At 40.0% G+C, this 13,201-nt stretch overlaps 1 protein-coding gene across 2 annotated transcripts in view; it reads left to right on the forward strand.

Annotated features, from left to right (window-relative positions):
- The window catches only part of Crlf3 (cytokine receptor like factor 3), a 32,845-nt gene extending 26,017 nt beyond the window's left edge, over window positions 1-6,828 (forward strand). For both annotated transcript variants that reach the window (XM_020174471.2, XM_074046423.1), the window contains 2 exons: window positions 4,048-4,160; window positions 5,129-6,828. In XM_020174471.2, coding sequence (XP_020030060.1) covers window positions 4,048-4,160; window positions 5,129-5,385 — 370 coding nt within the window. In that variant the 3' untranslated portion in view covers window positions 5,386-6,828. The remainder of the gene's footprint in view (window positions 1-4,047; window positions 4,161-5,128) is intronic.
- Window positions 6,829-13,201: the final 6,373 nt, after the last annotated feature.

Raw genomic sequence — 13,201 nt, forward strand, 5'->3', positions numbered from 1 at the left:
CTGTCATGCCTTAGACAGTGCAGTGAAAGTGTGTAGAGCATGCACCAACCTGGAATTCAAAATATCTTGAGTTTATTCCATCATTTATAGGTAGTGTTACTTTAGGGAGCTTTCTTTATTTCTCTGTATTTCTGTTTTCTTATCTATATTCATAAGGTTATTCATACTAACTGATATACATAAAATGCTTGGTACTCAATATGTTTATGTCTTTTTTCCTCTTGGTAAACAGAAGTAAATAGAATACCTCATAAAAAATCAATCTGAAAAATTCAGAGACCAAGGTTGTTTTTTCCTTTGTCAATGTAAATCGTTGAGATAGGCACATTACCAGTGTAAGTATACCATGTGAATATTTCTCTGTAAAATAAAACTGAAAGCAGGCCTCTTCTGCTACCAACTAATTCTCTGTTTCTTTACCCATTTCTTCCTGTATTGGAAAATTTTTCTTTTTCTTGTATCTTAGCTGTGTGCTCTATGGTCATATTTCTAAAATAGTTCTTCCTAGAAGCCAAAGCCCAGTTTTGATTTAGAGCAACAAAGCTTGCCTGACTTTCACCATACTCAACTTAGTGTGGTAAACTCTTCCCTAAGTTTTATGTCTTGAGATGGATGGGATTTTACTGTGAATGCTTGTCCCAAGTCCTTCCTGTTTTCAGTCCCTTGTATAAGGCATGAAATATATCTGAAAGTTTTGTCTGAGCCAGTATTGCTATGTTTCCCTCCAGCCAAAACTTTTGAACTGTCAACAGTTGTCAGACACGCTAGTTAATCCTTTGTCTAACTTTTCTCACCCCTTGTGTTATAAAAGAACAATGACTTAACTGGAAAAACACCGAAAAGACAGAAAGGGGAAAAAATGAGCCTGTGTTAGTTAGCTTTCCATTAATATGATTAATAACTGAGACAATCACCTTACAAAGAGAAGAAGTTAGTTTTGGCTCACTCTTTTAGAGTTTCCAGTCCATGATTGGTTGGCTCCACTGCTTTTGGGCCTGCGATGAGGCAGCACATCATGGTGGCAGCATTTCTGCCACCTCCTAACAGCGCCAAACTGGGGACCAGTTCTTTAGCACATGGGCTTTGGGGGACACTATGCAATCTAAACTGAAGTTAAACCTAAAATCTAGTTAATTAGTCCCCAAGTACTCATGAGTTCTCCTAACTAACATACCCTTCTCTGTTTGTGTCTCTTGCTTACAGAAATACTTTCATTAGTGAATCTCCTGAAAAAAGGAACTTATGTGCCAGAGCTTCTTGATAGATTTCGGGTAGATAGCTCAGATAATGGTAGTGATAATACTTGCAGTTAATACGTAAACAGCTTTTACTGTATGCCAGGTACTGTTCTGAGCAATTGTGCTTATTCTTACAGTAATCTAATGAGGTAAGTGTGGTTACCCATTTTAGATAAGATCAGCATGTTCTGGGTGGTATGGCTGTAAACTAGCTATTCATTTTAGGAATGAGGAAACTAAGGCACAGAGAAGTTATTCACCCAGTGAGTACTGCGAGTCAGTGCCGAAGCTACGATTTAAGTCTAGGCAGTCTGACTTCAAGGTCTGCCTTCTCACTATATTGTCCAGTCTCAAGTGATCCTCCTGCCTTAGCCTCCTGAGTGTTAGGATTACAGACATGGACCACCATGCCTGGCAGAGACTATGCTCTTTTTTGGGGGGGAGGGGGCGGTACTGGGATTTGAGCTCAGAGCCTCATGCTTGACTGTAATCCTGATGCTCATCTGCTTTTTAAATTCTTCCTTTGTGGATGCAGGGGAATGTTTGATGTATTGTATACTTAGTTTTGTTTCTTGAATCAAGCAGTAAACATTTACTGAGTAAGGCATTGAAAATAACACAGACTGATTTAAATCCACTGCTTACCATCTGCTAACTATAGCCTGACACTTAGTAGGCCTCAGTGAACTGTTCTCTTCTTTCCCAAACAAGCTTGACGCGGCTTCTCTTGGCAGAGTGGTTAACTGAAATTCAGTTAAACTCAGTGTTATCTTAGCTAGACTTTGCATTTTTGTCATTTTTTTCCCCCTTGAGTAGCAAATGAAAGTATTTTCTCCCCTGTGTAAAGGAATTTCAGGCAGCTGCAATTGGATCAGGAGATGTGAATGGGAGGGGCAGCTGGGCATACCTGAATAAAGATAAACTGTTAAATTATTTGAGGGTACTTCAGGGCCTGGTCCTTCCAAGTGCCAATTTTTGTACCTGCTGACGTTTTTGGAAGGCTTAGAGCTACTAAAGTCAGAGAAACCAGTGTCCTAGTTAGATCTTAACAGTCCCGAGTGTCCACTCTGTTTTGGTGCCCATGTCTTCTGGCAACCCCTCCTTCCAGGCCTCTCTCCAATTTCCTGCCTGACATTTCTTTCTTTCTTTCCTTGCTTTTAACTTTTCCTTGTCTTATTTTTTTTTAAAAACCATACTTTTACTTTATCTTCTCTGTCACCTCTTTTTAAAAAGCAGCTTCTTTTCTTTCAGTGCTTACAGTCTTCCTTAGTCCTAATCTAGAGCTGTTCCTGTCTTCTACAGATGGAGAAACAGAAGCACAGAGAGGCTTCGAGACAAGTAGACTTGTAGGATTCAAGTCCTGGCTAGGCAGGTGCATTATACTTGAGCCACTCTGTCAAGCCTTTTTGTGTTGGGTATTTTGAAGATGGGGTCTCTTTTTTGTTGGTAGGGCTGGCCTCGCACCTCAATCTTCTTGATCTCTGCCTCCTGAGTAGCTAGGATTACAGGTATGAGCCACTGGTGCCCGGCTCAAAGTCTGTGCTCTTAGCAAGGAACAGGAAGTGGGAATAAGTTAGCTAGTTTTTATTAATTTTCCTTCAAAGAACATAAAAATATAATGGCGTGCCGGTTACCTATTGCTACCCCAATACTTAGAGTCTTAGAACAATGGTAGTCATTTATTTTGCTCAAGAAATTGTGATTTTGGGCATAGCATGGTGAGAACAGTTTATCTCTGTTTCATGTGGTATTAACAGGGGCTGGTGGATTTATTTCCCAAGTCATGCTTGCTTTTTTTTTTTTTTTTTCCTTGTAGTGCTGGGTTTGTACTCAGGGCCCCATGCTTGCTAGGCAGGCACTCTACCACTTGAACCATGCCTCCAGCTAGGGTGCTTGAACTCAGGGCCTCCACCTTGAGCCAGTCCACCAGCCTTTTTTTTTTGTGATGGGTTTTTCAAGATATGGTCTTGTGAACTATTTGCCCAGGGTGGCTTTGAACTGTGATCTTCCTGACAGCTAGGATAACAGGTGTGAACCACCACACCTGGCTGCAATATTAATTTATTTAAGAAAGCTTAGTCACATGCCAGATGCTGGTGGCTCACACCTGTAATCCTAACTTGGGAAGCTGAGATTGGGAGGATTGAGGTTCAAGAACAGCCTAGGTATATAAATTGAGAAACCCCATCTCCAAAATAACCAGAGCAAATTGGACTAGAGGTGTGGACTGAAGGTTCTCATAGGTTGTTGTAAGAATTGGAAGAGGTTATTTATAGATAGATACAATCATGCATCACTTATGGATGGGGCAGTGTTCTGAACAGTGCATCATCACATGATTTTGTCATGGTGCGGACATCATAGAGTGTGCACTTGCACAAGTCTGGGTGGTGTGTAGCCTAATGTACACCTGGACCTTATGGTAACTTGTTGCTCCTTCCTAGCTACAAACATGTTCAGCATGTTACTGGTCTGCATGCTGTAGGCAGTTGTAACACAATGGTATTTGTTCCTAAACATAGGCAAGGTAGGGTAAAACACTAGGAATTTTTCAGCTTTACATAATCTTATGGGACTACCATCATATATGTGGTCTGTCATTGACTATAACCTTGTTGTGCGGGCATGAGTCTATAAAATACTTTAAATAGTGCATGGAATGTAGTAAGTTCTCAATTGTAAGTAGCTATTATTATTTATTTAGAAATGAACAATTGTGAAACTGCTGTTTTTAAGCTAGTAGCTATTAGGTATCCTGTTATATTTAAAAAAAGAAAAGAGGTAAAATACCTTTCTACCTCATTTACAGAGTTGAAACCGTGGGACAACCAGACAGAAGAGATAGTATAGGAGTATGTGCAGAAAAACAGAATGGGTATGAATCTCTGCAGAGGGATCAAGCTGTGTGCATTAGTACAAATGGTAAGCCTGAATAACTGTGTCCTTGAAACATATTAACTGCTATCATAAAATATGAAGATGTCCCAATATCCCACATTTATAAAACAGATGAGAAGACTTAGCTCTTCCTTTTCTTCTTTTTGCAGTTCTGGGGATTAAATTCTGGGCCTTGCTTATATTAGGCCTAGTGTTCTACCACTGAGCTACACTCCTTACCCCTTAGCAAATACTCTTTTAAACTCTTTACAAACAAATTTAATCTTTCTAGTATTTTTTATTTTTGGTATTGGGGATTTAACCCAGAGTCTCTCATATGTTAGGCAGGTGCTTTTCCACTGGTTTCTAACTGCTTTTTGAGGTGGAAAGTAGTAGTATCCCCATTTTAACAGATGACGGAAAGTAAGGTCCCACAAAGGAAATGTAGCTAGCAACTCAGAGCTCAGAAGCAACTGGGATTTGAACCAGGCAGTCTGCCTCTTGATTCTGTATGCATTGGTCATCTAAGTTCAACATACTCCTGTTGTAGACTTGAAAACTATGGAGAAAGATTACATTTATACATCTCTAGTGTTCTTTGGTTCCTTTTTCCACAGTAATCACAGTTTTAAAAATCAGTACTAAGACACATTAATATTTTATGGTATCAGATCAAGTATTAGGAAGAATTAAATTTTTATTCCATATGAAACAGTCTTGCCATTTCACAGGTTGTAATTTTGTAATAGTGTCCGTTTTGTTTTGATGCAATTCACATGAATAATACATAGTCTCTATAGGAAAAGAGTAGAACCCTGTACCAGAATTCTAAAATATAATTGAGGTTCTAACTTTTTCCTGCCATGAGGATGAAGGTTAATTAGCAAAGTTAAATTCATTTAGCATTCCGAATTTTTTTCAGAATTAGGAAATTGTCTGTTATTAACCATCTAGAACCCATTTCAGTTCTGTTACAGTTATTGCTCATAGGTAAATGACTTTTAACATTTTAGGTGCAGTCTTTGTCAATGGAAAAGAAATGACTAATCAGTTGCCTGCAGTTACCTCTGGATCCACTGTCACATTTGACGTCGAAGCTGTGACTCTAGGAACCACCAATAATAATGAAGGCGGAAACTTCAAGCTCCGAGTAACTATTAGCTCCAATAACAGAGAGGTGGTTTTTGATTGGTTACTTGATCAGTCTTGTGGTTCTCTTTACTTTGGATGCTCATTTTTCTATCCTGGATGGAAAGTGTTAGTGTTTTAGTGTTTTGGATGCTTGCCTCTGGTTTGTAGGGTTTACCATAGCATCCTCAGCCTGGTTTATTTAACTTAAATTTTAAAAAGTTGAATTCATCTCTCAGGCTGTTAGAAATGGAAAGTGTTTACTGGATTTATATTGTAATATTTTAGCAATAGGAGAATTGAATGGTGTGGAAAAAACCAGAAGCCAGTCAATTTTTTTATTATCATACTGTTAACTAAAATTTCACATTACAATAAAAATCAAATGAGCTTTAAAAGTCTGGGAAGATATAAAAATTCCATACCCTTCTACTGTACTTCTTCTTAAAGTTGTTTGTTAGAATAGGAAAATTTAATGTGACATCATTAATTTTATGAAACCTCCATCTGGATCCAAGGCTATGCAAAACTCTGGAATAAAAACAACAGGAATAGGGCTGGACTTGGTGGTTCATCCCTATGTAATCCCAGCTACTCAGGAGGCAGAGATCAGAAGGATTGAAATTCCAGCCCAGCCCAGGCAAAAAGTTACTGAGATCCCATCTCAACCAAACAGCTGGATGTGATGGTATACTCCTGTGATTCCAGCTACATGAGAGGCTGTATGTAGTAGGACAGCAGTCCAAGGCTAGCCTGAGCAAAAAAAAAAAAAAAAAAAAAAATCAAGAACAGAACAGCCAGAAGCCAGAGTTGTGTGATATGCATTTGCTCATTTACTCTCCACATGATGTCTTGCTGTACACCCCAGATTCGGGTATTTGTAAGCAGTGTTAGCTTTCAGCCCATGTTCAGTATGAAAAGCTTCACAGTTTTTGCCTTTTTTAAATAATGCCTGAGCAAGTGTTTATAATTGGCAAGTATTATCTATTATTTCCTTGCAGTTTGATCCATGGTAGGGTGGAGGATTTGTACAGGTGAAACTAGTCATGGAAGTAGCGCCTAGCAGTGCCTGCAGTTTCATATGTACGTGATCTGCAGTGTTCACATCCAGCCCCAAGGCTGTGCCTGTTACTGTTGGTGGGTGTCAGCTACTGTCCAATGTCATGTCAGTGGTCTCAATGGTCTTTTAGTGGACCAAATAAATATAGGGTAAATACTTGACCTATTTTTTTAAACTTAAATTTATGTAAAATATTTATTTAAAGGGCTTACTTATTAATGTTTTTAAAAAACAAAAACAAAAACAGTGGCCTTAACTTGCTATACCAGCCTATAGAATTTTTTTAATGTGAAATTTTTTCTCTTTTTTATCAGTAGTAGAAAAGTGGCAGAGCAGGTGTGATATTTTTGTAAGATAATTTATTTGGGGATTCGTGTTCCCTTTTGGACAATCATGACTTCTTCTCCTTGCCCTTCTATAGATAAGTAAGTAGCCTTTCACATATTTAGTGACTGTTAAGAAGAGACTGTAGAATGTAGCTGCCTTGCCAGCCCTCTGAAACAAAATAAAAAACTAAAAGTTAAATGTGTGTATTTTTGTTTTGTGAGATTTAATGAATATAGTTTTTTTTTCCCAGTACTGGGATTTGAATTCAGGGTCTCTGGTTTGCTAGGCAGGTTCTCTACCACTTGAACCACTCCACCAGCCATAATGAATCCAGTTTTAATCTGCTTTTCAAGAAGAGAAGAAGTTTCTTGTGGCTGTAGGCATTTTAATTAGACTTGTGAAAGGTTACAACATAACTCATACTGAAATCCTGCCTGATACATAACATGTGCGTATTAAATGTTGGATTGAATGAATGGATTGCTTCGATCCCCCTGATTTTGGTCTCCCAAATAGGATTACAGGCGTGAGCCACTGGCACCTGGCTGCTCTAGGCATTTTCATTAGATATGCCTAATGAAAATTAATGTGAAAGGCTGCTTGTACATTCTTATATTCTCTGTAACTCATATTGAACATCGTGCCTGACATACAACATGTGCATAATATTGGATTGAGCCGGGCGCCGGTGGCTCACGCCTGTGATCCTAGCAACTCAGGAGGCAGAGATCAAGAGGATAGAAGTTCAAAGCCAGCCCAGCCCGGGCAAATAGTTCTTGAGACCCTATCTCAAAAAACTAGCACAAAAAAAGGGCTGGTGGCTTAAAGGTGAAGGCCCTGAGTTCAAGCCCCAGTATTGCAAAAAAAAAAAAAAAAAAAAGTTGGATTGAATGACTATAGGTGCCACTGTTATGTTCCAGGCACAATGCTAAATTTTCAAAATACACTGTTACCATTGGGCATAGTGGCACATGCCTGAAATCTCAGTTACTTGGGAGGTGGCGTCAAAAGGAGCGAGTTTGAGGCCAACCCCAGCAAAGTTAGTGAGACCCTATCTCAAAAACAAAAGGGTTGGGGGCATAGTTCAAGTGGTAGAGTACTTGAGGGCCTGAGTTCAGTCCCAAATACAGCAGAAAAAACCAATTATCTCATTTAGTCTACACATGACTTATGACATTGGTATTACTATCATTTGTTGTACTTCTTGTGAATGAGAAACTTAGGCTCAAGAGATGTAAACTAATCTGTCTGAGATCATGGCTAGTGACTGGTCTTGTCAGGACTCTGGCCTAGACATCTCTGTGGGGTCCCAGCTCTGTTCTTTGTGCTCAGGGCAGGGCTGGGTGCTAAGGGGAAAGCCCCAGCTATAGGTAACAACTGACGGGGCCAAACGAGGAAAGAATGACTACATTTGCCTGAAGAGCTCAGACAGCTCAGAGCCCGTTTTTAAAAGATGATTAAAAATTTGGTAAGCTCAGAAGTGGCATCCAAAGCAGAGGGAAAGGATTTGCAAAGTCACAATGGAGGAAACTGTCAGGGCATCTCAAGATCGAGATGGTGTGAGGCTGGAGTGAGGGGCAGAGGTGGAGAGAAGTCTGGAAGGAGAGTCTAGGGTCAGATTGGAAGGTCTTTGATCCCAAGTTAAAGTTAATACTAAATCTTTACAGGTAAAACTACTTAATTTCAAAAAGATGAATCAGGGGCTGGCAGAGCGGCTCAAATGCTAGTAAGTGTGAGGCCTTGAGTTCAAACCTCAATACTGCCACAAAAAAGTCAAAAATAAAGATGAATCAGAATGAAAGACAACAGTCAGTAGACTGTCATCCTTGAGAGACATTGTCAGTGGTGGAATGGCCAGTGACAAGAGGGATGCACACACAAACAATAGATTCTTGAATTAGACCCAGGACTGGATGACCCATGTGAGAGCAGAGGCTTAGAGTTGTTGCCTGACTGGTGACTTTCATGATTAAAGATGTGATAGTCCTACTCCTTTTTCACCAGAGTAGAATATAATGTTTACTTTTCAGTTGTTACTTTTACATGAGGGAATTGACAAAATGCTGTTGGCTTAAAGAAGAGTCTAGAAAATCTGATCATTTGTCTCTGGGTCTTGCTCTCTGTCCCCTGCAAATGCTGTATAAACTGCATGCAGTTTACCCTCAAATATCCCTTCATTCTTCACATCCAGTACTACAGTTGTTTATGCTACAGGCTTATCTTTAACATATCTCTTAGTATTATATATGTGTATATATATGTAATTAAAATGTACCAGATGGGGCCAAGTGTGGTGGTTCACACCTGTAATCCTAGCTACTTCAGAGGTGGAAATTGGATCACAATTAGAAGCCATCTCAACAAAATAGCTGGGCATGCTGTCATCATACCTACAAGCAGAAATAGGATTGGAGTTCAGGCCAGCCCAGGCAAAATGCATGACCCTACCTAGAAACGAAAGCAAAAAGGGTTGGAGGCGTGGCTTAAGTGGTAGAACACTTGCTTCACAAGCATGAGGCCCTGAGTTCAAATCCCAGTACTGCCAAAAATAATAAGTGTGCCAGGTGGATTCCAGGGAGTTTGCAATGATAGCAGTGTAGTTTTTATTTATTTATTTTGCATTATTGGGGCCTGAACTCAGGGCCTACACCTTGAGCCACTCCACCAGCCCTTTTTTGTGAAGGGTTTTTTCAAGATAGGGTCTCACAAACTATTTGCCTGTGCTGGCTTTGAACCGTGATCCTCCTGATCTCAGCCTCTGGAGTAGCTAGGATTACAGGTGTAACCCACTGGCACCCAGCTCTTGTTTTTTTTTTTTTTTAATTTTTTGAAGCACTTTATATTTCAAGCAGTATAGTTTTTAAGACCTCATAATTCCTGCAGAGAAATAGGGCAACTAGATAGCTACAAAAGCAAAATCCCATGGACAACATTTACAGTAAGACTAGGTGACAGGGGATCCCCTGTGAATCCCAAATTCTAAGCTCATGGAGACAAAGGACACTGCACAAACAGCTTCAAACCCTGTGTGACCTTGGTATCTGTGCAGGGAGAGGCAGAAAGGGCAGAGTAGAACAGAGAAATCCAACACAGCAGGCACTCCATGACGAACACCATGGAGCAGTTTGGAAATAGCACTCAAACCCAAGGGGCTTGCCCTGTAATACCAGGTGAGTGCAATGTGCCCATGGCCCAAGAGTGGAGGCTGGAGGATCCAGGCCAGCCTGGCCTGATAGTGACACACTGTCCCAAAAGATAAGTAGAAATAAAAACAAACCAAAAGACTGTTCCCAGGATCAGTGATTTCTCAGGACTCAGAACTCAGAAAAACTGTTCGATTATAGTTACCATGTAGAATCGCAAAAGGACAGGCACAGAATGGATTAAGTCATATCATAAAGAAAGGCCCAAAGGGTCTTCTCCAGGAGAGACCAGGCACATTCCAGTTTGGTTATTTTTTTTTTTTTTTTGCAGTACTGGAGTTTGAACTCAGGACTTTGCACTTGCAAGGCAGGTGCTCTACTGCTTGAGCCACGCTCCCAGTACCACATTCCAGTTTCAGTGTCTTATCTTTCTTCATTCAGTTTGAAGTCTTTCTGGATCCTGTATGATGAATTTCTATTGAAATGTGGACATTTTAGCTGAATGTGGTATTGCATTTCTGTGATCCCAGCACTCAGGAAGCTGAGGCAGGAGGATCGCATGTTCGAGGCCAGCCCTCTCAAAAAACAAAAATGGCCATTTTTGTGTTGTGGTACCAGAGTGTGAATCTGATTAAATCTTTCTCAGCTGGCTTTTTGATACCATTCCAGCAGGGAAAAGTGGTTCTTCCCCACTCAGCCGCCATTGTCAGCCATGTGGAGTTCCCTGTTGCTGCTGGCTGTGGTGAGCTCCATTACAGTCCAGTAGAGGAACTCACTCCTTCTAAACCACAGCTTCTAGGGGTGGAAGTCCAGGCTCCCCACAGTCTTCATTGACTTTTCTGGTGGTTGGGCATCAGACTGCCACTGGATTAAAATTACCACAGTTTTGTACCTTAGCACAACTGAAATTTATCGTTATGGTTTGGGGGCTGTATTTCAGAAATCAGGGTGTTGGCAGGGCTGTGCTTACTCTGCGGGCTCTAGGGGAGAATCCTTCCTTGCCTCTTGCTTCTTCTCCTGGCTTCTGGCATGCCTTGGCGGTGGCCACATGACTCAAGTCTCTGCCTTTGTCTTCTCGTATAAGCACACTTGTCTTGGACTCTGAACCCACCAAGGATGACCTAAAGATCCTTATTTATATTTCAAAGACTTGTCCCAAATAAAATCAGTATTGGATGTGGGGACATGGACATGTCTTTTTGTTGATGGCGCAATGGTGTTTGGCTAGCGTAGAGTGGTTATTGGCTCCAAGGCTTCTGACTTACCAGGCTGTCTCTTCCCTGTCCTTTGGCCAGAAGGGTTTGGTTTTCTGTTTTTTCTTTTTTTTGGTGGTACTGGGGTTTGAACTCAGGGCCTGCTGTGCAGGTGCTCCATCACATGAGCCACTCCACCAGCTCTTTTTATTTTGAGATAAGGTCTCAAGAGCTATTTGCCTGGGCTGGCTTTGAACCTCAGTTCTCCTGATCTCTGCCTCCCAAGTAGCTAGTATTATAGGCATGAGCCACCAGTGCTAGCTTGTTGGGTTTTTTTTTTTTTTTTTTTTTTTGCCTGTGCTTGTTGGTAGCCAGGTTGCCAGTTAAAAGAAAATAAAAGAAACTCACCACCACAGCTGGAGGTATGGCTCAAAGCCCTGAGTTCAAACCAGTCTCATCAAAAAGTGTGTGTTCTTATGTTTAGCTGTCTATTTTTGAGGGCTTTTAGCAGAAGGAATGGGAAAACTAATACACCATCTCAAAAGCAGAGATTCTGATGCTATATAATAAATTTTAATTTCAAAACAATAGAACAGTTCATATGGAAATAAAACACTTATGAAGGGTTTCCCTGTAGAATGGAGTAGAAGCAGTTAAGGTCCATTAAGTAGAAAAGCATTAGTCCAAGATCAAAAAGTGAGATTTAGTCAATTGTTGATAACTATGGTGACAACTATGGCTGACATACTCATTTAAGATCTCCTAACTGGCTCAGAATCACCACACACACACAAATCAGTGCCAGAATATATCGTTTGCTCAGCCTACATCCAGGGTTGCATTTCATGTTTCCAAGTGTTGAATCCTCTTTCTTGGATTATTTCATTCTTTGATTCATTCCTGTGCTGGGAATAAAACCCAGGGCTTTATACATGCTAGGCAAGCACTCACCACTGAGGTACATACCCTGGACTTACTCCCTTCTTTCAGTGGAGCACTTTCTCCACTTCTTGGGGAAGCTTGTCTTGGAAGTAAATTTTTTGAGAATATAAATCTGAAAATCTTTTCTATTTTACACTGCACATATATGGATAGCTAAGAATTTGAATGCATCACTCCACTGTTCTTTAGCTTCTGGAATTGAAATCCGGATGCCATTCTGAGGCCTATTCTTTTGTATTGTTTTTTTCTCTTTGTTCCTAGTTTTTATAAGTTGGTCTAATGCCAGCTGTGTAACTCACTTAACTGCTGACCCTCTGAGTATTTCAGTGTGTGATATCTGCTGTAAACCCAAGAGATTACAAATTCCTTGAGGCTTTACATCTTCTATAGCAGTTGTTCTAAACCCTGGAGGCACATTGGAATCACCTGGAGAGCTTTTAAAACTTGCAGAAATCCTCACTTAATTAGTCTCAGTTGACATGCTTTCATTGTTTAAGAAACTACATGATTCTATTGTAAAGGCTGATTTAGCAGTAACTTGTTCCAAAGCAAATAACAGTTTCCATAGGGATTCTTTTGTACTTCTAAATTTACTGTTTAAACATTAAGCTTTAGGAGTGGCTCAAGTGGTAAGAGCCCTGCCTAACAAGCTGAGTTCAAACCCCTGTACTGCTAAAAAACAAAAAAAGCCACTATGCTTTATTCTGAAATTATCCTTTCTTTGTAGTCTAGTCTTGTCATTTTAAAAGTGACAGATGACAGGTTTGTTTTGTTAATCTTATATTAACAAAAGAGAAATTAAAAATACATTTAAAGTTATACTTGATGAAATCTGAAAGTATGGGATCTCCTAGAAATCTTAATCTATCAGTATTTTATACTTTTGAACTAGACTAGTACTTTTCGTTTTAAAAGATCTCAGATAATTTGACAAAAGCTTTTATTACATGAAGTTTAATGTTGATTAAAGCAAAATCCTACAAACCTCAGTACCAGTTGGGGCGGGGGATTTGTCAAATGCCAGTGACTCACACCTGTAATTCTAGTTATGTGGAAGGCTAAAATCAGGAGGATCGTGGTTTGAGGCTGGCCTGGGCAAATAGTTCTTGAGGCCTCATCTCCAAAATAACAAGAGCAAAAAGAGCGGAAGGTGTGGCGCAAGCAGTAGAGTGTTTACCTAGCAAGTCCAAAGCCCTGAGTTCAAACTCATTCCTCCAAAAATTCTTTTCTACAATTGTTCATATATAAGGCAATGCTAGAGTATATTCTTTGTTCTTAAAATAGTTTAGCATG

The sequence above is a fragment of the Castor canadensis genome, chromosome 11 (assembly GCF_047511655.1).
Source record: "Castor canadensis chromosome 11, mCasCan1.hap1v2, whole genome shotgun sequence".
Classification (NCBI taxonomy): domain Eukaryota; kingdom Metazoa; phylum Chordata; class Mammalia; order Rodentia; family Castoridae; genus Castor; species Castor canadensis.